The following is a 27,386-nucleotide window of genomic DNA, read 5'->3' as shown; positions in this document are numbered from 1 at the left end:
ATGGCGCAGACATTTACACCGCCATTGCTGTAGGACAGGATAACCACACGCATGTCTGCTTAACAAATACAACTTTTTGTATTTGGGAGGAACTGCACTGTGGAGAAGTTTACTTTGTCCAAGTCATCGCCAGTGCCCAAATCTGCAACAGTGAGCCCAGTGATGGCACAGTCATCCACATGGGTGAGTGTCTAAGAAAAATTAAGGTATACATGTAAGGCAACAATAACTGAAACTACTTTGCAGTTCTGTGGCTGTAAAGTCTTTTTTTTGTATCTAACAAATGGCTGATCGAGATTGCCTGTATTGTGTACAGCGCCATGTGTCCCTCAGAAACTGGTGTCCTCTTTCGACTGTGACATGAGAGTGGCTTCCCTCACCTGGGAAGCAAGTGAAAATGCTGAGATGTACCTGGTGTCTGCGGAATCTGATAGCGGTCACCAGGTGGAACTCTCAACAAATGCCACAAGTGCACAATTCTCCGAGTTCAACTGTGGTCAGCAATACTATCTGACTGTGCAAGCTGTGGGAAATGTATGTAGAAGCGTCCCCAGTAATTCTTCAGTACTCAAGACAGGTCAGGACCCTCTTACACACACACACACACACACAAAGACATGGGGTCAAAAGAAGTACCTAAAGATCAGGTACCTGGCATAACACTGTCCCACTTGTCGAGTGACTTGGATTGTATCATACTGTCTTCTTGCAGAGCCCTGTACTCCAGCAGTTGTCGTTGGCTTTATGGACTGCATCTCCAACATTGCTACTGTATCTTGGGAGTTAGCTGAAGGTGCAGAATACTACACAGCAACAGTTCATGGCCCAGATGGGCCTTTGGAAACATGCATGTCCTGGTCATCAAGCTGTGGCATGCCCAAACTGTCCTGCGGTGAAGCATACAATGTTAGCGTGATTGCCTCCAGTCGCCAATGTAAATCAATACCAAGTGCGCTGAGCTATCTCAACTCAGGTAATGCACGCATACAACAGCAATATACATATAAGACACAAATACACTCTCAGTTTGAGCACAGGTTTTATACACTAAAGCCACATAGAATTTCTGGATCATTTGTAGAAAAAATGTATGAGTAACTTCTCTGGTATTGGGAGATTTTGTTCATGCACACTGTCAGATCCTTCCTGTGCCATCCTAATACTGAACCCTAAAATGTTGCTGTGGTTTGATCCACGGATCACATTTTCTATAGTTCCAGTTTCTGTCTTGCATTCACAAAGAAGCTTCTCCAGCAATTTTCATCAAGCAAATCCCACTGTGAATGTAGCTTAATTAGCATTAGCATTGGTATGCTGAGTACAGTCTGGACACTAAGTGGTGTAAGAAAAATGATGTGTTGTTGAAGATCTCGATGAAGATGTTTTTTGCAGCATAGCAGTGACAAAGTACATTTAGTACCTTGGGTTCAACGGAGTAGGAATGAACCCCAAACATCCTAAGCTCAAACCTTTCCAAACTACAGTTTTTAGTTTACTACCCTTTATGTTAATGAAGTTGCTCCTGTTGTTACAGCTGTTATCTGTAAGTTAGTGAAGTTCTGACACCTGATTGTCTGAGATGGTTGTCGCTGTCACAAACAACTCCTCCCATTCTACAATTGATCACCATTTGCTCAGGATGTGATCATCCTAAATGATCTAGGAACAACATAACTTTTCACTTTCATCTTCTCTATAATAATTAAGCCATTTTGGGAAATGAGCATCAAACATCTATCATGGAGTAGAACCTGGTGCGGGGCAGACTTTATTTCCAGTGATTCCCAACCACATAACTGGAGCCCCCCAACATTGCATCTATATTTTTTCTGACACCCATTTAAGTCCTTGGACTGTCTACTAATGGACAGGTGAGTTGAATCAGGTGTGTTTGGTTAAGGAGACATGCAAAATGTGCACTGCTCAGGGTACTCCAGGAATGTGGTTGAGGACCACTGCTCTATTCAACTAAATTGCATAACGCAGAGACAAATTCAAGGAAGCCTACACTTTTCCATTTGTCAGTAAAGTTAGGGCATCAAGGTACAGGTTTTTTTTTTTCATATGCTCCTGGCTTTGGCAAATTCAGCTGATTCTTTCTCTCTCTTTTGCAGTGCCCTGTGTCCCTACAGGTGTGTCTGTGGTGCTGGACTGTGATACTGCCGAGGCGCATGTGTCTTGGAATGCAAGCATTGGGGCGTTGAAATATGTTGCTTATTCATGGAGCAGAACATTCAACTTCATATCCTGCGAGACCTCTGGGCCTGTTACACATTGCACGCTTAGTGATCTCACATGTGGAGATAATTACACTGTTCAGGTGATTGCTGTTGGAGATGAATGCACCAGTTTGCCCAGTCAGGCAGAAAACTTCCGCACAGGTATTTTTATGCTTGTCTAGTTTTGTTGTTGTTGTTTTAGATCAAAAGAATTCTGTTCTGTCTTTTTGATTTTTATATATTTTTTTCTAGTGAATGTTATTGATATGTTATTATATGTTTCCTCTAGTTCCCTGTGCCCCGGAGGTTACAGCTACACACCTGGAGTGCTCCACTGACTCTGTAATGCTGCAGTGGACTCCCACTGATGGGTCTATTTCCTACACTGCTGATGCCAGGACACCAGAGGGGCTCGTCTCCACCTGCTCCAGCAACTCCACTAACTGTGAACTGAGGGGACTATCCTGTGGGCAAACATACAATGTTACTATGGTATCATATGATGGGCTTTGTCACAGCATGCCTGGCACAGGCCTGGCAGTGGCATCAGGTAGGAAGGAGAAAATCTATTAAAAATGCAGTACCTACATGAAGCAAAGTAGTAATGCTAACATTTTTATGGATCATTATCAGGAAGGCCCATATGATTGATTACTAATGTAAATAACAGAATACAGAGCATTCTTTAGTTATTTTTAATAAGGTTATAAATTATTATTAATTTTTATGTTTTTTAATTAATTTGACCTTTCAATACATACTTCAGTCTTTTATGACGTGGGAGGTGATTCACTATCCTCGCCTTCATTCAGTTTTTTAAAGTTAGACCTCCCCTTTTTAGTGTTCCTCAATCTATTCATTATCATCAATATGATTCTGTAGGAAAAAATAAAAGAATGTAAAAGAAGCTGTGCAATGGTGTAAGTTTATTGTATTTCTGTGAAACAATCTCTCTCTCTCTCTCTCTCTCTCTCTCTCTCTCAGTACCCTGTCCACCTAAGAATGTGGAGTTGAATTTGCTCTGTTCTTCAAACTCTGCCCACGTTCAGTGGAAAGCCGGTTCAGGGGCAGAATCATTCGAGGTGCATGCCATTAGCACAGATGGCCAGATGACAGGATGTGACAGCACAAATACTTCCTGTGTTATGCCTAACCTTGTATGCGGTTCCATCTACAACATCAGTGTGCTTGCCATTGGCCACAAGTGTAATGTTTCAAGGAGTGAGATCACAACACTGCATTCAGGTTGGTGACCCCTAATGAAACCCAATCAAATGTGTCAAAATGTGAGTGCTAGCATCTCCCACCACGACTGTAGAATGACCCAAATATGGAATCCCATTTTGTCCCCAGTCCCATGTGTTCCCAACCACATTCAGGCAAACCTGAGCTGTGGATCTGGAGTGGTTGATGTGTCCTGGCAGCCTAGTCAAGGAGCTCTATCTTATACTGCTGTCGCTCAGGGCAGCGGGGGCTTTGCGTCTTCATGCAACAGCAGTAGCACTGTATGTGAGTTTAGCAATCTACTGTGTGGACTCACGTACAGCATCAGCGTGACTGCCTCCGACCACGTGTGTACAAGCGCACCGAGTAATAGTGTACAGTTGGACACAGGTACGATGACTCTACACACTAAATTCACAGATATTTGAATACCCACTGAAATTAACAATTTTGTTTGTCCATTCCTATTACGAATCTTTTTTTGTGACTGATCAGTTCCGTGTGAGCCACATGGAATCGTGGCTCAACTGGAGTGTAGCAGCCACACAGGTGTAGTGTCCTGGGAACAAGGAGACCATGTTGCATCCTACCTGGTCCAAGCATCCAGTCCGGATGGACACCAAACTTATTGTAGCAGCCCCGCCACCAGCTGCAGATTACCCAGCTTGCATTGCGGCCAAGCCTACAACCTCACACTCACCGCCCAGGACAGCCACTGTAACAGCCAGAATGCCTTTTCACAATTACAGTCAGGTTAGGAATTGTTCCATATTACACTTCTTCAGCAGCATGCAATGCAGAATATGGCACTGCTACACAGCAACAGCACTGTGTTGTTCTGTCAAATTTATAGAGATTAGTTTCTCTGATGTAAACCTCTGATATAGACCTCATATTATTCCTCTTCCTCAGTTCCATGTGCACCCACCAATGTGCAGACTTCTCTTGTTTGCCTGTCTAACTCTGTCGCTGTGACGTGGCAAAGTGGCAGTGGGGCGTTGTCCTACCAGGCTGAGGGTATCACTGTAGATGGCACCCATAAGACCTACTGCAATAGCAGTGTGACACACTGTAATCTAGAGCATCTGCTGTGCGGGGAGACTTATAATGTGTCTGTGCTGTCAGTGGACCACGCATGCAGCAGCGAAAAAAGTTTGTTCACACAAGTGCAAACTGGTGAGTGGCACGCTCAGAGTTTAAGTAAATCTTAACCCTCATTAGAACAGATGTATGAAAGGTGTTTTTCTTTTTTTAGCACCCTGTGCTCCTCAGACCGTTGATGTTAAGGTGAACTGCTCTGCTGGCTCCATGACTGTCACATGGCCAGCCAATCCAGATGCACAATCTTTCCATGTGAGGGCAGAAACCAGTGGAGGAGGTGCCCTGTCATGTGATTCCACCAGCACCAGCTGTTCAATCAGTGGCTTGCCATGTGGACAGTCATATTCTGTCACTGTAACATCTGTCAGGGGTGGCTGTGAGAGCCAGCGCAGCACAGCTGTTAATGTCACCTCAGGTAATCTTCACAACAACACACAATTATATAAAACAAAATGACAGCAAATGAAACGTAGCTGCAATTAAATGAACAAAATAGTTTAGACAATATTCTCTGAACTGAAGAGAAATGATGTACTAAAGATAATTGAAAACTAAAATGTTTTTACCCATTTGAAAAGGTCAGGAGATTTTGAAACTACAGTACAACCTTGTCTACGTCCCATTGTTTTGCCACAGTTTGAAACAATCTTTTGAGGCTTTCTATACCTCCAACAAACTATTATTTTGATAATCAATTAACTTAATGATTAATTGACCAATCATGCATTACTTTACTGATTACTCCGTAGGCTTTGATCAGTTATCTGGTTTTTACAGTTTTTTTTTTTTCATGTTTAATATTGTAAAGCGTATTGCTTTAAACCAATCTAATGCGTAAAGTATTTTATAAATAAATGTGACGCAACTTTACTGGAGTGCTGATTGCAGGCTTGTGCAAAGATCCACATTGTTATGATCAGATGTTTTCCTACATCTGTTGTGTTTATTTTGAACATTTCCATATTCATCTAAAAGTAAATCAGAAATCGAGCAGGGTATCCATTACCATCGTGCTGCATCCAATGTAGACAGATGTCTTTGATTTTGTTGCGTCGCTTATGTCCAGTGTAAGACAACGGAGAGCCAACATTTCTGTCGATCTTCTAAGACACAGTTAACATCTAAAGTTAAGAGGTTCCTTGTGACTTGCATATGCATTGTACCTTGTGAACTCTATTGTCACAGAAAAAAAGGAAAAAATACGCTGTTAAATTTACTGCAAAGAATGTATGTGTGGAAATGCTTATTGATCCTAGCAAGCTAACAGACTGTATTTGCATTTTTTAGCTCCTTGTGTTCCTCAAGGAGAGACAGGCAACCTGGACTGTGTTACCAACTCAGCTTGGGTGACTTGGCTACAGGCAAAGGGGGCGGAGTCTTACACTGTCCTGGCAGTGGAAAGAGGCGGAGCCAACTCCAGCTGCTCGGCTACAGATCTGCACTGCAATGTTCCCGACCTGCTGTGTGGAGCCACCTACACCTTCCACATTACTGCTGTCAACTCATTCTGCAGAAGCGCACCAGGCAACGCCTTCGAAATTCAGACAGGTGCAAACACACTCATTTTGAGATGTGGACTAGCTTTCAAGCTACATCCACCAAACTGTCCGAATCTGTCATCACAGTCACTTATCTCTACTGTTTCTGTCTGCAGCTCCATGTGCCCTCACCTCCATCACTGCACACACGGACTGTTACAGCAGCCATATCACAGTTAGCTGGCAGCTGAATGAGGGATCTTCCTTGTATGTGGCCACCGCTGAAGGTCATGACCAAAGTATTTTGATATGCAACAGCACTGGCACGTCCTGTGCCCTCTCCGGAGCGAAGTGTGGAATGCAGTACACGGTTATCATTTCTGCGTCCTCCGACAAATGCAGCAGCTTACGGAGTCCCCCTCTAAAGATGCACACAGGTACACAACTACTCAACACAACACTAACCTTGCTCTTCAAGGCACACTGCATATGTGTGCGATTTCACACTGACTTATATATAACCTCTCTTTTAGCACCTTGTGCTCCTCAGAATATAACAGTGAACCCAGTGTGTGACTCAAACGGGATGACGGCGGCATGGTCACCCTCTCTGGTTGCCGAGTCATACTCACTCACAGCCAGCAGTCGAGATGGAGATGTCCGCACCTGCAGAAGCACCACAAACAACTGCACCCTGCTTCACCTGCACTGCGGACAGATTTATGACGTTAGCATAACCGCTTCGGCTGGAAACTGCACCAGCATGGCCAGTCAGCAGGTCACCTTCTATACCGGTGAGAGCACATGCTGGCTTGAAGACAACATGAACAGCATTATATTTTGGTGTGAAATTCATGACATATTGTACTACTTCTGCTCTACATAGTGCCCTGTGAGCCACAGAACATGACTGTGGAAGTGCAGTGTGACACAGGGACTGCTTCACTCTCTTGGGTGGAGGGCCATGGTTCTCTGCAGTACTTCACAATGGCTCAGACCAAGGATGGGCACACGCTTCACTGCGACACCACGGACACGTCCTGTAGCATTCACGGACTGACTTGTGGGACGCTGTACAACTTCAGCGCGCTGGCTTCAGATGGAACCTGCAACAGCTCCGTCACTGTGCCAATCCAGAGAGGAGCAGGTACACCAGCAGATATATCTGAGCATGTTAAAGGATCTGTTCATCTGAAGATTACAGACCTTAAAACACTAAACCATTATTAATGGTTTTAGTATGATGTATGATATTAGTGATATTAGTCATTTTAATACTTCAACATTTTTATTTTATTTTTCTGATTGTTTCATGTCATATTTTTGTTGTTTTGATTAATGAAAATGATTTTCAATAAATAACAATGACTCTGTTATGGTGCTGTCAAATCAATTAATTGTGATTTAATCACATCCAAAATAGTTTACAAAAAAAGTGTTCACATAAGTGTTTACTAATATATATATATATATATATATATATATATATATATATATATATATATATATATATATATATATATATATATTAGGATTTATATTATATAAATATATTACATATATTTCTTTGAAACACACAATTGTATATTTTTAAGAAATATTTAAATGTATTCATATGTATGTTTTATATTATATTTTCTTAAATATATACATGTATGTGTGTGTTTCTATATACATATAAATATACACAGTACACACACACACACACACACACACACATATTATGTAAACAAACATTTATTTTGGAAGCGATTAATCACAATTATTCTGTATTTTAGCAGCATTACTCTATTGCTAATTAACCCCTCTCCTGCAGTCCCATGTCCTCCGGTCACTGTGAGGGTGAGGACCCATCTGATGGTCGATGCGACTCTCGTCAGGGTCTCTTGGAATCTCGTGTACTGTCCTGACGTCATGTACCTGGTACGGGTGACCGGTGCGATCCAGGACAACCCAGAGTCCCTCATGGACGTGTCATCCTACTGGACAGACATCAGCTACTTTGAGTTCCCTGTTCCCTGTAGCACCTCTTACAGTGTGACTGTGTTTGCACAAAACTCAGCTGGGATCAGCAGACCCTCTCAGGCTGTTACTGGTGTCACAGGTACAAGTCAAACGTTCAATGATTAAAAAAAAAAAAACAGGTTTAAAAACTCAGTCTAAGATTATATTGACTGATCTCAAAAGAGGAGTTCAGAAGAGTAAGAAGTTTGTATAGAACATGCTCAAATATTCTCTGTCTTGATCTGTGACTCTGTGACTCTGTTCAGTGCCCTGTCCACCGGTGAATGTCACCTTCAGCGGGGACAGTTCCTCTGCCACAGTGGCCTGGAGGTCTTCAGCTCTTACCACAGGATACAGGGTGTACCAGCTGAGCTCTGGCGGCAGGGTGCCTGTCTGTCTCACCTCAAACCTCAGCTGTGAGGTCTCTGGCCTGCAGGCCTCGAATGTGGCTGTGACAGCCTGGAACAGTGCAGGAGAGAGTCTTGCATCTAGAGTAGCTTCTGGTAAGAAAAACAATTATTATAGCTAAGCTAAAAAAAATTATAGCTAAGGCCAGATGTAATATAATTTTTTTTTCTGCACTGATTTTGGATGGAAATGCAATTTCCTCATTTTCAGTAGAGCTCTTCTTTTTTTTTTTTTTTTACCTACTCTGTACATTTCTTGCAAGAAACACTTGGTGTTACATAATGTAGCCTGAAGTTGTACTGACTATTTATGTATTTTATAAAAAAAAAAATAATGAACTGTTTTTTTTTTTTTCTCTTTGTTTTCATTTTTTTCTTGGAAATAGAGATTAGCTGTAATTTAAACTCTGAAATCAGTATCAGTATGTGTTTAAGTATTTGCCATTCACGTTATTTGATTTTTGCATGTGCAAAACAAAACATATTTTGACACATAGTTTTTACAGGTCAAGCCTTAAACCGTCGGAAGAGAAATGTGGAGTTTGCCAAGATATATGCATCCCTGACTCCAGGTGAGAGAACTACAGACTCATTCACAGCTTACTTGCACAACAATTAAGAGCATAGAAAAATATACAAGGCTATTCTATTCTAGCATTCTGTGAGGATGAGAATCGATTTTGAAGTTTGAGCTGAAGTTTATTGTTTGGGGGGAGGGGGTGCAAAAAGAGAACATTATAATGAGATTATTATAATATTTAGCACTACTAGTATTTTTATTTATTATTCTCATTTTGAGTAATTGATTGTGATTCATTGTCATGAAAATGATCTCTGATATCAGGATATTAGGTTGAAGTTGTTGGTAATCAAATGCTGTTGTGCTGTACTGCAGAGGAGCTGGCTGTTCCTGTGGCCAGGGTCGCTGTGACGGGACAGTCACTACAGGTGGAGTGGTCTCTGGTGAGAGGGGCCGAGTCCTACACCCTGATTGTATACGAGGACACAGAAGAACAGCCGAAGGAGGTGGTGTCCGTGTACAGGACTGAGATTGCTACAGTTACTGAGCTTGAACCTGCAACACGTTACTGCATCATCGTGTCTGCCAAAAACAACAACATCCAGAGCACATATTCCCACCCTGTGTGCGTCACTACTGACGCCTCTGAGTAAACTGGACTGTACAGGACTGTAGATACACAACTAACTGAAGCCGTGCTGAGTTCCCTGAACTAGCATCTTCTCTTTCTTATATTCCATGATTACTACTCAAAAGAAATCAGCCTACTTGTCCTTTCAGAAATCTAAACAAATATAATCCCAAATTCTTGACTGATTCCTTTTTTTCTAATGAAACCAATCATAATAAAGAAATTACTGAATTTCTGTGATGTAACATCTAAAATAGAATAATTTCTGTTGATTGAAAAACATAACTTAAAATGAAGAATAGATGTGAAGAAATTATACATTGATTGACCATAGAAACATGTTGTACTGTAACACATAGTTTTTAAAGAAAGTTATGTATTTATCTTAAAAAGTCATTTTCTGTAACCAGTTCATAAAATGATTCAATCAAGAATGTTTGTGAAGTTAGATCAAATAAATGGTTAATTTATCGAGCACTAGTTTTAAACCATACACTGTATTCTCTGATGTATATGTGGCTTTGTTAACAATCAGAAATGGTACTTTTATACATGAAGCCGCATGAAAGAAATAAAGGCTGTTGATGAAAACGTCAAACATTTTGGTTCAAATGAAAAGCCAAGAACTGTTACTAATAATCTGAATCTTCTGCTTTTTTTGTTTTATTACAAGTAAAATGCACCATAATTTATTTTTTTTTAAATACATTTAAATGATCATGATTGATCTTATGATACAATGATTAAATCAGCTGTTGTAATTATCCATGAAAAATAAAGTAAGTTCAAGTAAATAATTTAAAGTGAAGTGCTTCTCAATTAGTTCATCACAATCAGATGTAGCTTTTCCACAGTCAAATATATGGCCAACCAGGGAGGATTGGGGTAAAGTGGACCACCTGATGTGTAATTGAGATACTAGTTGTTGTTTTTTTTGTTTTTTTTTACCTGTGTCAACTTTGTTTCCAACATTATTGTTCTGAAAGGTATTTACCAATAAACATTTTATGGGTCATGCACTCGATACAAATGGTGAGTATGTGCCCTCCCATAAAATATCACATAAACAAAAAAAAAAAAAAAATCCTGCATCTTACAAATCAGAAAAGCATTGTTTACTAACTAATACAAATTCATATTTAACATATTCAATGATCCCAAATGGTTTTTAATACATCTGCTAACAGATGTCATCTTCTGGTGCCTGTACCATGATGGTGGCTCAACAAATTCAGGGTTAATGGCTTAGTTTTGAGTCAACAAAACCAAACCAGTCCATTGGTACCATGAAGCTGATCATCAGCTTTCTCTGACAACTCAGGCTTGATCATTATTTAATGGAGCAGGTGCACATGAAAGAGTGACATCAGTAATGAACAGCCAATCACATGCCTTGAAACTCTGATTCACTTCTCGTGAGAGAGTCAGTGCGATTTACTACCAAATAATAAAAGATCTAACAATATGAAGAATTTAAACACATTTACAAGATCAAACGACCTATTCATGAAAAAGGAAAACTTCAAGAAAACCTCTTGCCATATAAGTGCAAGTAAAAGGTGCAAAGTTAGTTTATAGAGTTGTAAATATGTATAGGTATAATAACACTTCAAAATCTAAGCTCATATGTAGTCTTGTTTAAAATATTGATTCTAACACGTATTAATGTTGCATTTTATCTATATTTTTTATGTTAATATAAAATAAAAGCTTAATAATTACTATTAAACTAAGCTAGCTTGTGAAATGGATTAAGGGTATTATAATTATATAAAACATATAAAATAATTATAAAAAATAATCTAAAAATCACACAATTTTATTATTAAAAATATTTTTGCTAGCATCCTTAAATCTGGAGTAAAAAAAAAAAAAAAAACTGGAGTGCATCACTTTGCTTGAAGCCGATTGGTCAGATTTCGGTTTGAGATCTCTAAACCAGAACATAACCTGTCCCAGAGCAGTTTAGCTGTGGAGTGTAAGCTATTAAGGCAATCAATGCCGCTAAAAGCCAAGCTACTTTCATGGTACCTAAAAACCCAGGATAGGTGCAAACTAAACTGAAACGTACCCGGCCAGTCAGCTAAAACGGCTTCATGCAGGCCCCTTATATCTTAAAATAGTCAATAGACAGATCAACAGATGAATAATGATACATTATAATCTCTCTGATCACCCACAAAGCTCTTGTAAATCATACATCAACTGACCAAAGCATGCAGACTGTGTCTGTGACCATCATAGACACTGGCTTTACATGGAAAGGCTCAGGGGCCTGTACCATGAAGCTGTATTAGCTGGCTGGAAGGGAAGTTTTTTAGCGGCATTCATTGCCATACATGGCTAACCTGCTCCATTATGTTCTGGGTCAGAGATCTCAAACTGAAGCTGGACCAATCAGATGTGAGAGAAGTGACACATGTCTGACACAAAGTCACTCACCCAGTTTATTTCGCTCCAAATTATATGTCACTAATGCTAAAAAAAAAAGAAAGAAAAAAATAAGTAATTTTATGATTTATATAATTATTATGATTCATATTATTATTATTTATCTGTTACACACAAGCAAATTTAATTTAACAGTTATTATAAATCCTTTATTTTAAATAAATATTAATGTATACAGATCATGTCATATAAATAAGCTGTAGTATCAATAGATTGCACCATTTTAAAAATGACTAACTTTTTAAAAACCATCCGGTATAGAAACACCAAAATAATTCTACCTAATATCATTCCTCAATTTAAAATGTTTAAATTTTATTGTATATAAACACATTTCTAGTAGCCTATAAATAATACCCTGTCTAATGTCACGACGTCACGACGCTCGGTTGTACGTGATGACGTCATCGGCGCGCGTCCTGGACGGATTGAGCATTTTTGGACAGGACTGTTTACGTTATCATCCAGCGGTGTGTAAGTGTCCCGTTTCATTGTAAAATCGGACAAGTGAGGAAACAGGCGAGGGGAGTAAGTGAGTAACGCGGGGAGTTAGTTGACACAATTTGTGGGTAAGTGAGTAGTTTGTTTACGGAGACTGAAGGCAGAAAGTTCAGCTAGCTAACAGGCTAGCGTAAACAAATAATAAAGTGAACCAAAGTTAAACTAAAACAAAATAAAGATCTAAATTTCACTGCCATAATCGTGAGGTCACTTTTTTTAACTTCATTCTGTACTAAATGAAGTGTCATGAAGTTTTTTGTGGTTGTTGAAGGTTTTCAGTTTTGTCAAATGTCTGTTTATCAAAAATTAAAACCAATGTGTGTTGGGAAACTTTAAAGAATAAGCTTAATGAGATCTTAAAGGTTCTTTCTGTGTTCTTGGTTTATGGTTCGGTGTGGTGTCATTGTACAAAGACCTGTAGAACAGCAGCAACACATGAGTCAAGGGGGCCAGCTTCGTTTATGCTGACTAAGAAGGCTATGCTGGATAGATTCAGACAGCATTAAAGCTGGAGGGAGTCTGCCAGGAGTTCAAGAGGGGGTATTTATCAAATTAATGCTTTTTTTTCAGTGCACACTACATAGTTTATCAAAATCGACAAGAGAAATTAGAAGAATGTCATTGTAAGATTATAAATGTCTTTATAAAGTCATCAGTTCTTGTGATCATCTTGAACTCTAGCTTCCCATCTGTCATAAGGTGTGGTAGGAATCCACTACCTTGTATGATACATTTAGACAATTAATGGTTAACCCCAAAATTACTTAATTGTTGGTCTATTTACATATTCAGATGGATGGTTTGGGCCATAAACCTTTTTTTTTTTTTTTTTTTTTTTTTAAGTTAAAAAGAGTTGTAAAATGTGTCTTAAGATTCTCGTGCTGTCTTTGTGCCTGTTTGCGACTACTGGCCATGACATTAACGACAGACTTGCTTACCAGATGTGCAGACAATAAACAGTTCAGATCTACAATATTACATTTAGTAGATGCCCCTTTCTATAAAAAAATTACTTATACAGCTTGCATGTTGGATAATCTAATCTCAGTTTTTCTCTCATTGTTTTGCAGGGGTTGAGAATCCTGCTACTACGCTTCTTGCTCCTGTCACCTTAAATAATGGAGGAGCCTCATATTCACTGCATGTCCTGCATAAGCAGAAGATGCATGGTCAAACCTGAACCTGGCACTTCCTGTGACCTCATCAGCTGCCCTCTTGTGTGTGGTGCTGTCTTCCACTGCTGCAAGGCAGTTGAACACAAGCTGCTGTGCCCGCTTGAAAGGGTGCCATGTCTTAACCAAAGCATTGGATGTCCTTTTACACTGGCCCGTGGCCAGATGGCAGAGCACCTTGAGGTGTGTCCTGCAGGTGTGGTGTGCTGCACTATGGAGTGGAATAGGTGGCCAGTGAATGATGAAGATTATCGTTCGTATGAGAGACTGAGTCAAGAAGCAGATGAGGTGGAGCAGCTTGACATGGCACTCGCCCTTCAGGACCAGCGCACCATGTTAGCGTCACTCAAACTCGTCTCTCTGGCTCCCACCAGTGGCTCAGAGAACAAGACTCAGCCACCAAAACAAAGCGAAAAGCCTGGCATAGTCTCAGTTGCTCAGGCTCCATGTGTGCAGGTGGAGAGTGTTGAGATGGAGCCTATGGCTGGCTGCTCAAAAGACAAGATTTCCAATGGGATTAACGGTCTAAAAGAAGAACATTACGGTGAGCTCTACCAAACCACAGTAGAGACGACCAAAAGCCTGGCCGCAGCTCTCAATGTCCTGATCCACCTTAATTCTTCAGAAACCGACGGTACAGCCACTAATGCATCAGCTGGACTTACAGAGCGCAATGGTGAACTGAATGAAAAGATGAGGATGAGAGAAGATGCCAGGTTCAGTTGTGATAAAATAGCTAGTGGAGTCAATGGCCTAAAGGAGGAGCTACAGCCTCAACAGCACCAGAAACTCATGGAGCTTGGCAGAAGCTTGGCATCTGCTCTCGGATCACTAGGAGATGCTGTCAAAGGCACTGAGACAATTAATGGTCCGATAGTAAATGACAGTGGTATGCGTATTCAGTCAGAAACCTTGGAGTCTGCAGATGTTGAAATGAAGGATGTTAACTCGGCGGTTGATGGTGAGTCTGGGGCTGTTGGGAGATTGGATGATGGAGAAACCACTTTAGATGTTCTTGCTCATGAGGCAACAGGTGAGTGTAGCCCAGTCATGTTGGAAGACATCGATAGACAAGGGTTCTGTAATGGCTCTCATAGTATTGTGGATGACTTAATGGAATCAACCACCGAACACCCTCAAATCCCAGAGTCTCAAGGTTCTTGGGAATTTGTTGGTCCTTTAATTCCCCATAGGCCAGAGATCAGACATGACCAACAAGCTTTCTTGATCCAGGAGGCCTGTGGATCACAAGCTCCATTACTGCAGCAACCTATACATGCTCAGATTTTGACCATCCAGAGAGACAGTGCTGTACCAATGATGGCATTGGATTTTGAAGACAGGACTTTTGAGAGGAAACTCCAAAACCTTCAGTTGCTGCGCAACTTTATGCCACTTGCACTCAATGGACGGAAGGGTCCATTTACCGAAGTCTTTCCTCATAGAAATCCACATTGCAAAATGGAAGACAAAGCTGTGGACACATCAGATTTAGATCAGGAACCAGTGGATGACCCCATGGGACTTGGCGAAATTGACTTTACGGCAGCCGCTCTTCTGTTCTGCTTAGAAGAGTCGCCACGAGCTCGGAGGATATCGGACACAGTCTATGGGTTTGGGGGCTCACGTGTTGACTTCGGCACCCAGACGTTTAGTTTCCCCGCTGCCATCTTGGCAACAAGTACGATGGTCGGCGAGGTTGCATCCGCTTCTGCTTGTGATCGAGCCGCTCCACGCCTTTCACAACCAAGTCCGTTTTGCACTCTACGGCTTGATCTTACCTTGGAGCAGCTAGTTCCTCGCCCAAGCTGGGCCCCACGCGAGGGCTCCATGTTTACCTTTGAGTGCGGCCAGCTCTTCCGTCGAGAAGAGTTCCTCTCACATTTTCGCAATGTTCATGGAGAAATACACTCTGGACTCAATGGCTGGATGGAGCACCGTTGTCCGTTAGCGTATTATGGCTGCACATACTCCCAACGCAGATTCTGCCCTAACAATCAAGGCTCGAAGGTAGTTCATGACCGCCACCTCAGGTCCTTCGGGGTGCAACCCATCTCAGAACCTGTGACTCAACCCAAGTGTGATCACCTTAGTGGATTGCCGTTTGAAGTACTTCAACATGTAGCACGATTTCTGGATGGCTTTAGCCTATGTCAGCTGTCAATGGTGTCTCGTACCATGAGGGATGTTTGCGCTAGTCTGCTGCAGACTCGTGGCATGGTGGTAGTACAATGGGAAAAGAAGCAATATTTGGATGGAAGACGAACCTGGCAGATAAAAGACAAGGTACACTATGTCTAAATAGTGGCAGCATGCTAATAATGTTATGTTAAACCAAGGGTGTCTCAATCAGCTCCCTAGCGTCTAAGTTTGTGAATCGTAAACTGTAAGGGGGCATAGTGAGTATTGATGATCCCTGGTATTTGCGATGCATTGTGGGATTTTTTTTAGGGAGCGAAAGTTACAGAAGGATTTCTTGATTGAGACCTTAAAATGGCCGATTCCCTAATCAGTGCCCTGACTACTGAACTAGGAAGCTTATTGTGAGACACCCCAAGGATGCTGCATACGTGAAAAGTGAAGCCAAAACTATTTGATCACTGCAGTATGATTGGCTGCAGTATAGGTCATGAACTCTCTATAGCAGCATTTCCACTGTCGGGCCAGTGCTGGCTAGGGATTAAAACGGGCGGGGCGGGGCTCATAGCCCCGGGCCAGTAGCACGAGGCCAGAATAGCGCAGGGTTTCCACAGTCGAGCTTGAAGCACCGCTGCACTTCACTAAAACACGCCCTTTACACGCCTCTTAGGAACAACATAACAACAACATAATTTCATCACCAAAGATAAGTTATTAGAAAACTAATAAGAAATAAGTCTCTGGAACTAGTGTGATCACAAAACAAATATGATAAAAGCGCCCATTTGTTTGCATGCTTTGTTAAATAAACAAATTCAAAAGCATTAATGTTTTACTTAGAGTTGTTCCGATTCCGATACTAGTATCGGAAATATCTCCGATACCACAACAAATTCTGGCATCGGCATCGGCGAGTACATGAACCCATATACCGATCCGATACCATTTTCTTAAAAAAGACCTAGTTATGACCGCAAGCTTTGCCTAACCGCTGCACGGTTCTTCTTCGCTGCTCAAAATGCATTGAAAACACAGGAAGTTGTGCTGTGTTGCCACAAGCAACCCCTGTTTAGAGCAGCGAAGAAGAAATGAAAACGCGTTAGCAGCCCTTATCTATATATGACTGGATCACTCATCACATTCTAAACTGCCAAAAGACAGTGAAGCCGCTACTATATTATAGATCAGTGGTTAGCAGTATGTCTCTGTAGTACCGGTAGTTACAGACTCTCGAGTATATTCAGTACCGGCAACTGCGTTCAGTCGCTTCCGTGTAAGTCAAAACGCAGGGCTCCAGACAGTAGCCGAATATATACTAGTGTCTGTGAATATTAAACTGCAAAATACTATTTAAATATTACTCCCGCAAAATCTACATCTCTGTGGGTGACTGGCACAGATGCGCGAGAGCTCGCTGTTTTGTAGTCTCTGCTGTGTGTCATGAGGACACGAACGCATAAACCGTCACTTCATGAGAATTTACCGTTTCATTTGAGAATACTGTCATATCATAAACACAGACACTCAAAGATCTTCATGGCAGCCCATTAAAATAAATGTTTGGTTTACATGAGTAAATTGACAATATATAAAGCTACTGTTGTAGCCTACAGTAATAATAATACATCTCTATAATAATAATAATTATGCCTAGATGGTTGCTTGTTTTTTACTTGTTTTTTACTTGTTAGAGATTATCTAATTAATAGATCTTTTTTTTATATTCCTAGACTTATTTGTTGCAGTTTTTTTATACAGTTATATTGTAAAACTTAAATACCTTTTTTAGTTTGCGGTGTTAGATTTTTGGCTGCATTTGAAGTTCTTTTTTGCATAAGAAAATAAATAATACTGTCAAATTCATGTTAGATAATAAAAATACTGTAATAAATACAGTAGTTCACCATGTATTTGTTCATGTTTTATTGAGGGATCTGTCTGAAGCACACCATAAAAAAATTCTAGCAATTTACACAGGGCTAGTAGTATATACAGCTGTATATACAGATATACACCCAGGTATCGGATCAGTACTCGGTATCGGCCGATACCCTGAGCCAGGTATCGGAATCGGTATCGGGAAGAGAAAAAGGGTATCGGAACATCTCTAGTTTTACTGTAGATTAAGTGATACATTGATCATAATAAATTAATTTATCAGGACTCAAAATTAATCACACAGAAATAAATTCATTTCTATTTAGGGCCCGAGCACCGAGGTGCGAGGACCCTCTTGTATCTGCTTTGTTTTTTATTAGGGCCCGAGCACCGATGGTGTGAGGACCCTATTGTATCTGCTCTGTTTATTATTATTAGGGCTCAAGCCTGGAGGGCGAGAGCCCTATTGTTTTCCTTAGGATTATTTTTTATTATTATTATTATTATTATTTTTTTCTAACGTTACGGGGGCTTTTGGGGTCCTTAACATGCTCGAAAACTCTTGAAAATTGGCACACAGATTGGAACCTGCGGCCATTAGGGTCGGGCAGAGACTGATACACGGGCGTGGCACAGGGGCTCTACAGCGCCCCCTGGAATACTGAGGGCCATATATCACACATACTTGCACGTAGACACATGAAACTCGGTACACATGTAGATCTCATTAAACCAAACAACTTTCGTACTGCATGTCATAGGCTCCGCCCAACAGGAAGTTGGCTATTTAGGGTTTATTATTCATATTTTTGGTCAAAGTTGTGGGGGCTTTTGGGGTCCCTAACATACTCAAAAACTCTTGAAAATTTGCACACACTTTGGAATCTGTGCCCTTTAGGAGCCTGCAGAGGCTGGGACCCGGGCGTGGCACAGGGGCTCTACGGCGCCCCCTGGAACACAGTCATAAATGTTGATGTATAGCTCACACATACTTGCACATATTCATATGAAACTCAGTACAAATATAGATCTCATTGTGCCAAACAATTTTCGTATTGCATGTCATTGGGCTCCGCCCAACAGGAAGTCAGCTATTTAGAGTTATGTAAAAAGCGCATGCTCTGGAATTTGATATACTTGTCATAGGTTTTTTACTCGTTTACCACCAAACTCGGTCAACATGATCTCAAGACATTGGGGATGAAAAATTGCCAGGGGATTTTTGATATCTCGAACGGTTTGCTCGTGGCGAGGCGTTGAAATTATGGCGAGAATTGAGAAACAGGAAGTGTCTAATACCATCCACATACATTTCCTGATTTCAATCAAACTTCATCAGATTATTCATTGTATGATGTCGATCGCATATATGTGACTATTAGGAGTCAAAGTTATAGCGCCACCAACTGGCAGCAGGAAGTGTGTCATTTTCAAAATGCTTGGAATTCAGCATCTTATTTTTACTCGATTTGCTTCAAACTTCATCAGAATAATGTTAAAACACAGCCGATATAAATCTGCTGGGGGGATATTGATATCTAAAAATATTGTTGCCGTGGCAACATGTCAAACTGGAATACTTCTCAGGTGATTTTGAGGCATATAACATGCTTAGAATTTCATCAAACTCAGAACACATATCAGTATTAGTGACAGCTAGACACTGGCAAAAGTTCATAAGAGGGTGTGGAAGAGGCACTCTATAGCGCCACCTTTTGTCAAAAGTGGGGGGGTTAGTTTTAGCTACAGACACCAAACTCGGTACAAAAATTGTTCTTATCAAGACGGACAACTTTCTAATTCACAGTCATCAGCTACGATCAACAGGAAGTCAGCTATTTTGATTTGAATGCGGATTTTTTTTTACATTTAGCTGTGAATTAATGCATACTTCTCAGAGGAGAGTAACACTATACACACCAAACTTTGTCTACATGATGCCAAAACATTTTAAACAACTTAAATTGCCAAAGGATTTTGGATAGCTTGAACGGTTTTGTCGTGGTGATTTTTTTAAATGACAGTAAAAATGGAATTATTAATTGTCCTGCATTTTTAAATTCCAAACACTTCAAAACCTTTTTTCATACAAAAAAAAAAGTCATTCTGAGTAAATATGGATAGTTTCACGACTTTACAACACTGTATGGATAACAGAAAATTAAAAAACTGTCAGACATCTCATCTCACTCTGTCCCTCTGTTTGAGTATTATGTGCTGAGACTTACATTGTCTGAGAGAAAATGCGCCCCTACAGGTTCAATTCCTTAAAGGGAAATTCGACTGAAAGGGAGGAGACTGTCTTTTGGTTTCACTTTTAAATCGATTAAAATACAAATAAATACTTGGATTTAATTCACACTGACAAGCTAAACCAACATATATGATTATTATCAGGTCAGGACTCATTAATAATTGATGTGTGGTCAGTGATACGTGAGAAACACGAGAGATGAATCACCGCTCTGAGCACCAGCGTGTGGAATGAGGAGCTCAGAAAAAAACGAGTTTATTCTTGTTTTATAGCTATTAAAAATAAAGTATTGCAGCGATATCACACAATTCACCAATTAGAGCACACCAAGAGCTAAATTAAGATGTTTTTGAACTGTTTGTGTGAAAATGAAATATTCGCGGCTGCCTATATCTGAAATCACTGCCTCTGATCAGCGCGTACAGTGTCACAAGTTCAAAACAAACGAATTTATTCTTGTTTAAGAGCTTTTTAAAATAAATTATTGCCATAAATGCACACAATACATCCATTATAACACAACACGAGCTAAATGCAGGTCTTTTGTGACCCGTTTAAGTGTGCAAGACTATTTGAAAGCGCGACTGGCAGAATAACATGTATCTCTGGAGCTGCAGGATTCTGCCTTTCGTCGTAAGAACGAACACATCACGGACAAGATTATTTCAAAATACATAATAGCTTGGCTAATATAAACGAAAACAGCCACGTGAACATAAACTATTGAGAAATAAATCTAAAGTGGATCTACTGGAATTTAATATTAAGTGACCGCATATACCAGCTGCTTCTGTCTTAAATTTTAATCTATATAAAAAATTAAACTCATTCATCTTGGCTGCTTGTTTAATGTGTGTACGTATCTATTTATTATTTTGCTCTAACAAGACTTAATCTATATTTAATTAAATCAATTACATTTTATTTTACATTTTATTTTTCCATTTCTGCATCTAAACGCCTAAAAACCTAAAACATGCTCTATTATACTATTGTTAGCAATTTCTTTATCGTCCAATTTATCTGGTGTACACGCTTTTATTTTCATAATAAACTTGTTTGTTAGATTATACACAGTTATAGTGGTCTATAATAAATATTGACAGGTTTTATTCAAGCTGTTTAGAATGATTGCCTTAGGCTAATTTTTTAAAATGTAAATCCAAAAAAATAAATAAATAAATAAATAAATAAAAAACATTGGAAAAGAATAACTTGTACTTTTTTATACATTTTGTATAGTTTCATAGTTTATGCATTATAGTTATAAAAACAAACAAATTTAGCCACTCACATAGAAATCTTAGGCCTTATCCTTTTCTGACAGTTTTAGGGATTTTTAAAAATCCTAAAAAACCTTATTTGTGCTGCAAATAATAATTTCAAACTAATTTGATACTGACCTCTGACATCCTGTGACATGATATTATTTGAATTTACATAATCTCATGGATGTAACAGTAAATCTGTTCAGCTCACAGATCAAGACTAAGCTGTAATGCAAGCAGAACTTTCACAAATGCTTGTAGGTCAATAAAATCATTACAAAACACTTACAAATCATTTAAGGGATTTGATAACACTGTAAAATAATGTCTAATTTGTTAACATTAGCAAATGCATTGATAACACTTTATAATAACTGCACTCATTAGTAAATAGTCAGTTCATGCTTTATAAAGCCTTGTCCCAATATTAATAGTCAGTAGTAAGCAGTTTATAAATACAGCTATAAATAGCTTGTTCTTGGTTTATAAGCACATTTATTAAAAAGGAGAATAAAGGGTCAGTTATCTTCCTATGAAAAATAAAAAAAAATAAAAAATAAACAAACAACACAGATTGATACAGAACTCAGAAATTTTATTGTGGATTTATGATAAACTCAGCCTGTAAATGAATTCATACTCCTCCAAGAAGACACAAGTAGTTCACACCAAACTGTTTTAACATGAAGCCAATATACTGAAGATGTTAAATTTCGAATGGGTTTAGGATACCTTAAATGGTGTGGCCATAGCGATTTATTAAAGTAACATAAAAAAATACAATAGTTATTTTACTATATCTTTAAAATTTTTAATTCCAACTCTTCATAATTTTTTATATACGTAGAAGTCATTATTTGAAGGAAGCACAGTAAGTTTCATAGCTTTATCATTTTCAAGAGCCAGCATAAAATTAAAACTATCATAACATATAAATCAAGCTTGCAATTCTTAGTACCAATAATGGCCACCAGATGGAGCTATAGGATTACTTTTAAATAATTATTGTAGAAACAAGTATGATTTAAATCATTTATAGAAATCTTTCAAAGAAAAATAATATGAATTTTATGTATTTTACTGATAAAATGACCCTCACTTAATTAGAATAACAAGCCGAAGTATTGTGAACTGTATATTAAGAATAATTCTTTATAGGCTTTATGGACAAATACGTTTTGAGTGACTCTTGAAGGATCAGCACCACATCCTCTTTTACCACTGTTTAAAGAATGTATCTAACAGTACAGGTGCGGATGAATTTTGAATGGCTTGAATGGTTTTGTCGTGGTGATTTTTTGAAATAACAATAAAAAAGTAACCGGTAAATGTCTTTTATTTTTTTAAGTGCAGCTTCTAAACACTTCAAAAAAATGTAAACATAGAAGACAAGTCATTCTGAGGAAATATGCATGGTTTCATGACTATACAACACTATATGGATGATAGAAAATTAAAAAACTATCATACATCTGATGTCACTCTGTCCCTCTGTCACTGTGGGTAATGTGTCTGTGTGTGTGTGTGTGTGTGTGTGTGTGTGTGTGTGTTAAGTGAATTAGGTGTGAAACTATCAGGGAGCATTTAGTCTCCAGCGCCAACATGTTACAGAACTGCCACTTACCTGGAGTCTCAGAATTACAATGTGTCAGGTTCTGAGAAATCAAAGATTCCAAAAAATGATTTAATTAGAATACCATGAAGTATTGTGAAATACTATATATTAAGACTTTATATATAGGCTTTATGAACAGATTAGAGTGACTTGTGAAGGACCAGCACCACCTCCTCTTGTCCGATGGTTTGAGGAATAAATTTTCCTGAATCCGGGATTAAGATTTAAGGAGCTCATTTTTATTCCACCTCCTTTCCTGAAAGTCTGTCTTGCAGAATTGACTAAAAATTAATCTTCACATTAATTCCTAATTATTTTGCAATTATTTTTCAGTTCTTCTTGACCTGTTTTTTTTTCTTCTTCTTTTCTGACCTCATGACCCAGTCAGCATTTTTGTACAATGGTCAAGTCTTAACTTATCCATTTCTGTATTGCATTTGTGTTTGATATTTCTCATGAGTATTTCATAATTTTTGACTTTGAGTTAAAACAGTTTGAGTTAAAACTCTTTTTTAGCGCATTTCATCTGTAAAAGAAAACATGCCTAATAATTCTGCACATGAATATAAGGAGTTTTTCTCTTCCAGCTTTCCTGGACTATTGTATAGCACTCATAAATGATTAAATAAAAAATAATGGTAGTTATTAAGATTGATATGGTTTGGAATTGGTAAAATGTGCTTGGAAAAAAAATCACAATAAAACAATGTTTTAATGTTTAAGTTTGGAATATTAACTGACATGAATGAATGCTATATCAATATTGTTCATGTTAACATAATGTTTATAAATGAAATCTTATTGTAAAGTGTTACTAAATATATATATATATATATATATATATATATATATATATATATATATATATATATATTGTTCTGTGAATGTGATTTTAAAGTCTAGATGATTCGGATTAACCCTTTAACTGCCATATCCTTTAAAACCTCACTGCCAGAGGGATATTGTGAATGCATGTGCCCACTGGGCACAGTTTACCTGATGCCACCGGGGTGGCGATGGCATTGGTGGCTTGAGCCCGCCATCGCTGCTTGCAGCTATATTTATTCTTATTCTTCCGCTTCTCCAAAATGAATCGCATTTTTGAGGACTTAAACATGCTCAAAAAGTCATGAAACTTTGCACACGCGTAAAACCAGGTGAAAATTTTCGTCTGATATAGGATTCAGAAGAGGGTGTGGCAAAATGGCTCGACAGCGCCACCTATACGAAGAAAATCAACAGCCTTCGAGCTATGTTTCACGTACATGCACGAAAATTGGCACACATATGTAACACACCAATACCTACAAAAAAGACTCTTGGAGCAAAATTCTAAAACCAACAGGAAGTCGGTTATTTGTAATATTATGAGCAAATTTTGTGTAATTTTGGTCATTTCCATATGTTGTATTTTAACGAACTCCTCCTAGAGATTTCTTCAAATCAACACCAAATTTGGTATGCCTAATCTAAAGGCCTTTGCGATGTTAAATTGCGAAGATCTTGAGTTTTCGTTGAAGGGCGTGTCCGTGGCGGCCTGGCGAATTTCGATGATTCGCCATGAAAAATGAAGTTGCTATAACTCAGACATACAATGTCCAATCTGCCCCAAACTTCACATGTTTGATGAGACTCCGAACCTGAACAGATTGACATGCCCATATTCAGTTATAGTCATAGCGCCACCTATTGGCAACAGGAAGTGACATATTTTACGCTGCGACAAACTACTCCTAGAAATTTTATGACATCAGTGTCTTTTTTGTAGTCAGTCTAATCTAAAGGCCTGTGCGATGTTCAGTTGTGAAGATCTTGAGTTTTCGTTAAAAGGCTTGTTCATGGCGCCGTGACGAAGTTCAATGTCTCGCCATGGGAATAAAAGATGTTATAACTCAGGCATAAAATGTCCGATCTTCCCCAAACTTCACATGTGTGATAAGAGTCCTGGCCTGAACAGATCTGCAGGCCAATATTCCATCGGGTGTGGCAGTATGGCTCTATAGCGCCACCTATACACTTTCAACGGAGTGCGCCTCGAGCTATGTTTCACGTACATGTACAAAAATTGGTACACACATGTAACACTCCAATACCTACAAAAAAGTCTCTTGGTACGAAATCCGGATCCCAACAGGAAGTCGGTTATTTTGAATTTTCCCTTCAAAATTGGTGGTGTTTTTGCCATTTTCAGGGGTTGTATTTTAACGAACTCCTCCTAGAGATTTATTCAGATCAACACCAAACTTGGTCAGTGTAATCTAAAGCCCTTTGCGATAATAAATTGCGAAGGACTTGAGGTTTCGTTAAAGGGCGGGTCCATGGCGGCCTGACAAATTTCGATGTTTCGCCATGAAAAAGGAAGTTGCTGTAACTCAGACATACAATGTCCAATCTGCCCCAAACTTCACATGTTGGATAAGACTCTTGACCTGAACAGATCTACATGCCAATATTCAGTTATAGTCATAGCGCCACCTATTGGCAACAGGAAGTTACATATTTTACACTGCGACAAACTACTCCTAGAAATTTTATGACATCAATGTCTTTTTTGTGGTCAGTCTAATCTAAAGACCTGTGTGATGTTTAGTTGTGAAGATCTTGAGTTTTTGTTAAAAGGTGTGTCCATGGCGCTGTGATGAAGTTCGATGTCTCGCCATGGGAATAAAAGATGTTATAACTCAGGCATAAAATGTCTGATCTTGCCCAAACTTCACTTGTGTGATAAGGGTCCTGGCCTAAACAGATCTGAAGGCCAATATTCCATCGAATGTGGCAAAATGGCTCGATAGCGCCACCTATACACTTTCAACGGAGTGCGTATACACTTTAAACGGAGTGCGCCTCGAGCTATGTTTCACGTACATGTACAAAAATCGGTACACACATGTAACACACCAATATCTACGAAAAAGTCTCTTGGTACGAAATCCGAATCCCAACAGGAAGTCAGTTATTTCGAATTTTCTCTGCAAAATTAGTGTTGTTTTGGCCATTTTCAGGGGTTGGACTTTAACGAACTCCTCCTAGAGATTTATTCAGATCAACACCAAACTTGGTCAGTGTAATCTAAAGCCTTTTGCGATCTAAAATTGCGAAGATCTTGAGGTTTCGTTAAAGGGCGTGTCCATGGCGGCCTGACAAATTTCGATGTTTCGCCATGAAATAGGATGTTGTTGTAACTCAGGCATAAAATGTCCAATCCTCTCCAAACCTCACATGTTCGACAAAAGTCCTGCCCTGAACACATCTGAAGGCCAATATTCCACTATAATGATAGCGCCACCTGCTGGCAACAGGAAGATTGGCACATGTATGGAATAAACATTGATATATTCTACTTATATTTATGAGTTTAAACGCATATTTCTCACCGTTCACCTATTAACTAAAGCCACTCGCTGCCGGTGAGCCCGGGTGCGAGGGCCCGTTCATCGCTGCTTGCAGCTTTAATTAGGGCCCGAGCACCGATGGTGTGAGGACCCTATTGTATCTGCTCTGTTTATTATTATTAGGGCCCGAGCACCGATGGTGTGAGGACCCTCTTGGAATTGCTCCGTTTATTATTATTCTTATTATTATTATTCTTCTTCTCTAAGATGAATCGCATTTTTGAGGGCCTAAACATGCTCGAAAAGTCATGAAACTTTGCACACACCTCAGAACTGGCGAAAATTTACGTCTGATATGGGTTTCAGAAGTGGGTGTGCCAAAATGGCTCAACAGCGCCACCTATACACGTTCAACGGTGTGCGCCTCGAGCTACGTTTCATGTACATGTATGAAAATCGGTATACACATGTAACTCTCCAATACCTACAAAAAAGTATCTTGGAGCAAAATCCGAAACCCAACAGGAAGTCGGTTATTTCAAATATTATGAGCAAATTTTGTGTCATTTTTGTCATTTCCATGCGTTGTATTTTAACGAACTCCTCCTAGAGATTAATTCAGATCAACACCAAATTTGGTATGCCTAATCTAAAGTCCTTTGCGATGTTAAATTGCGAAGCTTTTGAGTTTTCGTTGAAGGGCCTGTGTGTGGCGGCCTGGCGAATTTCGATGATTCGCCATGAAACAGGAAGTTGCTATAACTCAGACATACAATGACCAATCTGCCCCAAACTTCACATGTTGGATGAGACTCCTGTCCTGAACAGTTTGACACGACAATATTCAGTTATAGTCATAGCGCCACCTATTGGCAACAGGAAGTTACATATTTTAAGCTGCGACAAACTACTCCTAGAAATTTTTGACATCAATGTCTTTTTTGTCGTCAGTCTAATCTAAAGGCCTGTACGATGTTAAAATGAGAAGATCTTGAGTTTTTGTTAAAGGGCGTGTCCATGGCGCCATGTCAAAGTTCGATGTCTCGCCATGGGAGTAGAAGTTGCTGTAACTCAGTCATAAAATATCAGATCTTGCCCAGACTTCAAATGTTTGATAAGAGTACTGACCTGAACACATCTGGAGGCTAATATTCCATTGGGTGTGGCAAAATGGCTCGATAGCGCCACCTAT

At 39.3% G+C, this 27,386-nt stretch overlaps 2 protein-coding genes across 5 annotated transcripts in view; both read left to right on the top strand.

The window, feature by feature from the left end:
• The first annotated feature begins 162 nt into the window (after nucleotides 1-162).
• On the top strand, nucleotides 163-10,368 carry LOC127944310 (fibronectin type III domain-containing protein 7-like). The gene is made up of 17 exons (XM_052540198.1): nucleotides 163-183; nucleotides 334-496; nucleotides 2,115-2,381; nucleotides 2,509-2,769; nucleotides 3,204-3,464; nucleotides 3,573-3,833; nucleotides 3,939-4,196; nucleotides 4,356-4,619; nucleotides 4,699-4,959; nucleotides 5,832-6,092; nucleotides 6,199-6,459; nucleotides 6,556-6,816; nucleotides 6,909-7,169; nucleotides 7,839-8,126; nucleotides 8,293-8,529; nucleotides 8,940-9,005; nucleotides 9,329-10,368. The coding sequence occupies exons 1-17, from the start codon at nucleotides 163-165 to the stop codon at nucleotides 9,604-9,606; spliced, it is 3,930 nt and encodes a 1,309-aa protein (XP_052396158.1). The 3' UTR covers nucleotides 9,607-10,368.
• A 2,042-nt stretch (nucleotides 10,369-12,410) lies between these two features.
• The window catches only part of LOC127945081 (F-box only protein 30), a 39,740-nt gene continuing 24,764 nt past the window's right edge, over nucleotides 12,411-27,386 (top strand). The window contains exons 1-3 of one of the 4 annotated variants that reach the window (XM_052541642.1): nucleotides 12,442-12,604; nucleotides 12,950-13,076; nucleotides 13,607-15,994. In XM_052541642.1, coding sequence (XP_052397602.1) covers nucleotides 13,655-15,994 — 2,340 coding nt within the window. In that variant the 5' untranslated portion in view covers nucleotides 12,442-12,604; nucleotides 12,950-13,076; nucleotides 13,607-13,654. Of the gene's footprint in view, nucleotides 12,605-12,949; nucleotides 13,077-13,606; nucleotides 15,995-27,386 lie in introns of all 4 variants that reach the window. The other 3 variants (XM_052541643.1, XM_052541644.1, XM_052541641.1) reach the window with 3 other exon arrangements.

This window comes from Carassius gibelio, chromosome A23, assembly GCF_023724105.1.
Source record: "Carassius gibelio isolate Cgi1373 ecotype wild population from Czech Republic chromosome A23, carGib1.2-hapl.c, whole genome shotgun sequence".
NCBI lineage: Eukaryota > Metazoa > Chordata > Actinopteri > Cypriniformes > Cyprinidae > Carassius > Carassius gibelio.
Note: the sequence above shows the minus strand (reverse complement) of the source record. Positions and strands in the feature narration are given on the sequence as shown.

Excerpts from the sequence above, each read along its gene's own strand:
- LOC127944310 (XM_052540198.1), top strand. The coding sequence starts at position 163 with ATGGCACAGTCATCCACATGG. Across the intron at positions 184-333 it reads TGGCACAGTCATCCACATGG|AAACTGGTGTCCTCTTTCGA; the intron begins GTGAGTGTCTAA and ends TGTGTCCCTCAG. Across the intron at positions 2,770-3,203 it reads AGGCCTGGCAGTGGCATCAG|TACCCTGTCCACCTAAGAAT; the intron begins GTAGGAAGGAGA and ends TCTCTCTCTCAG.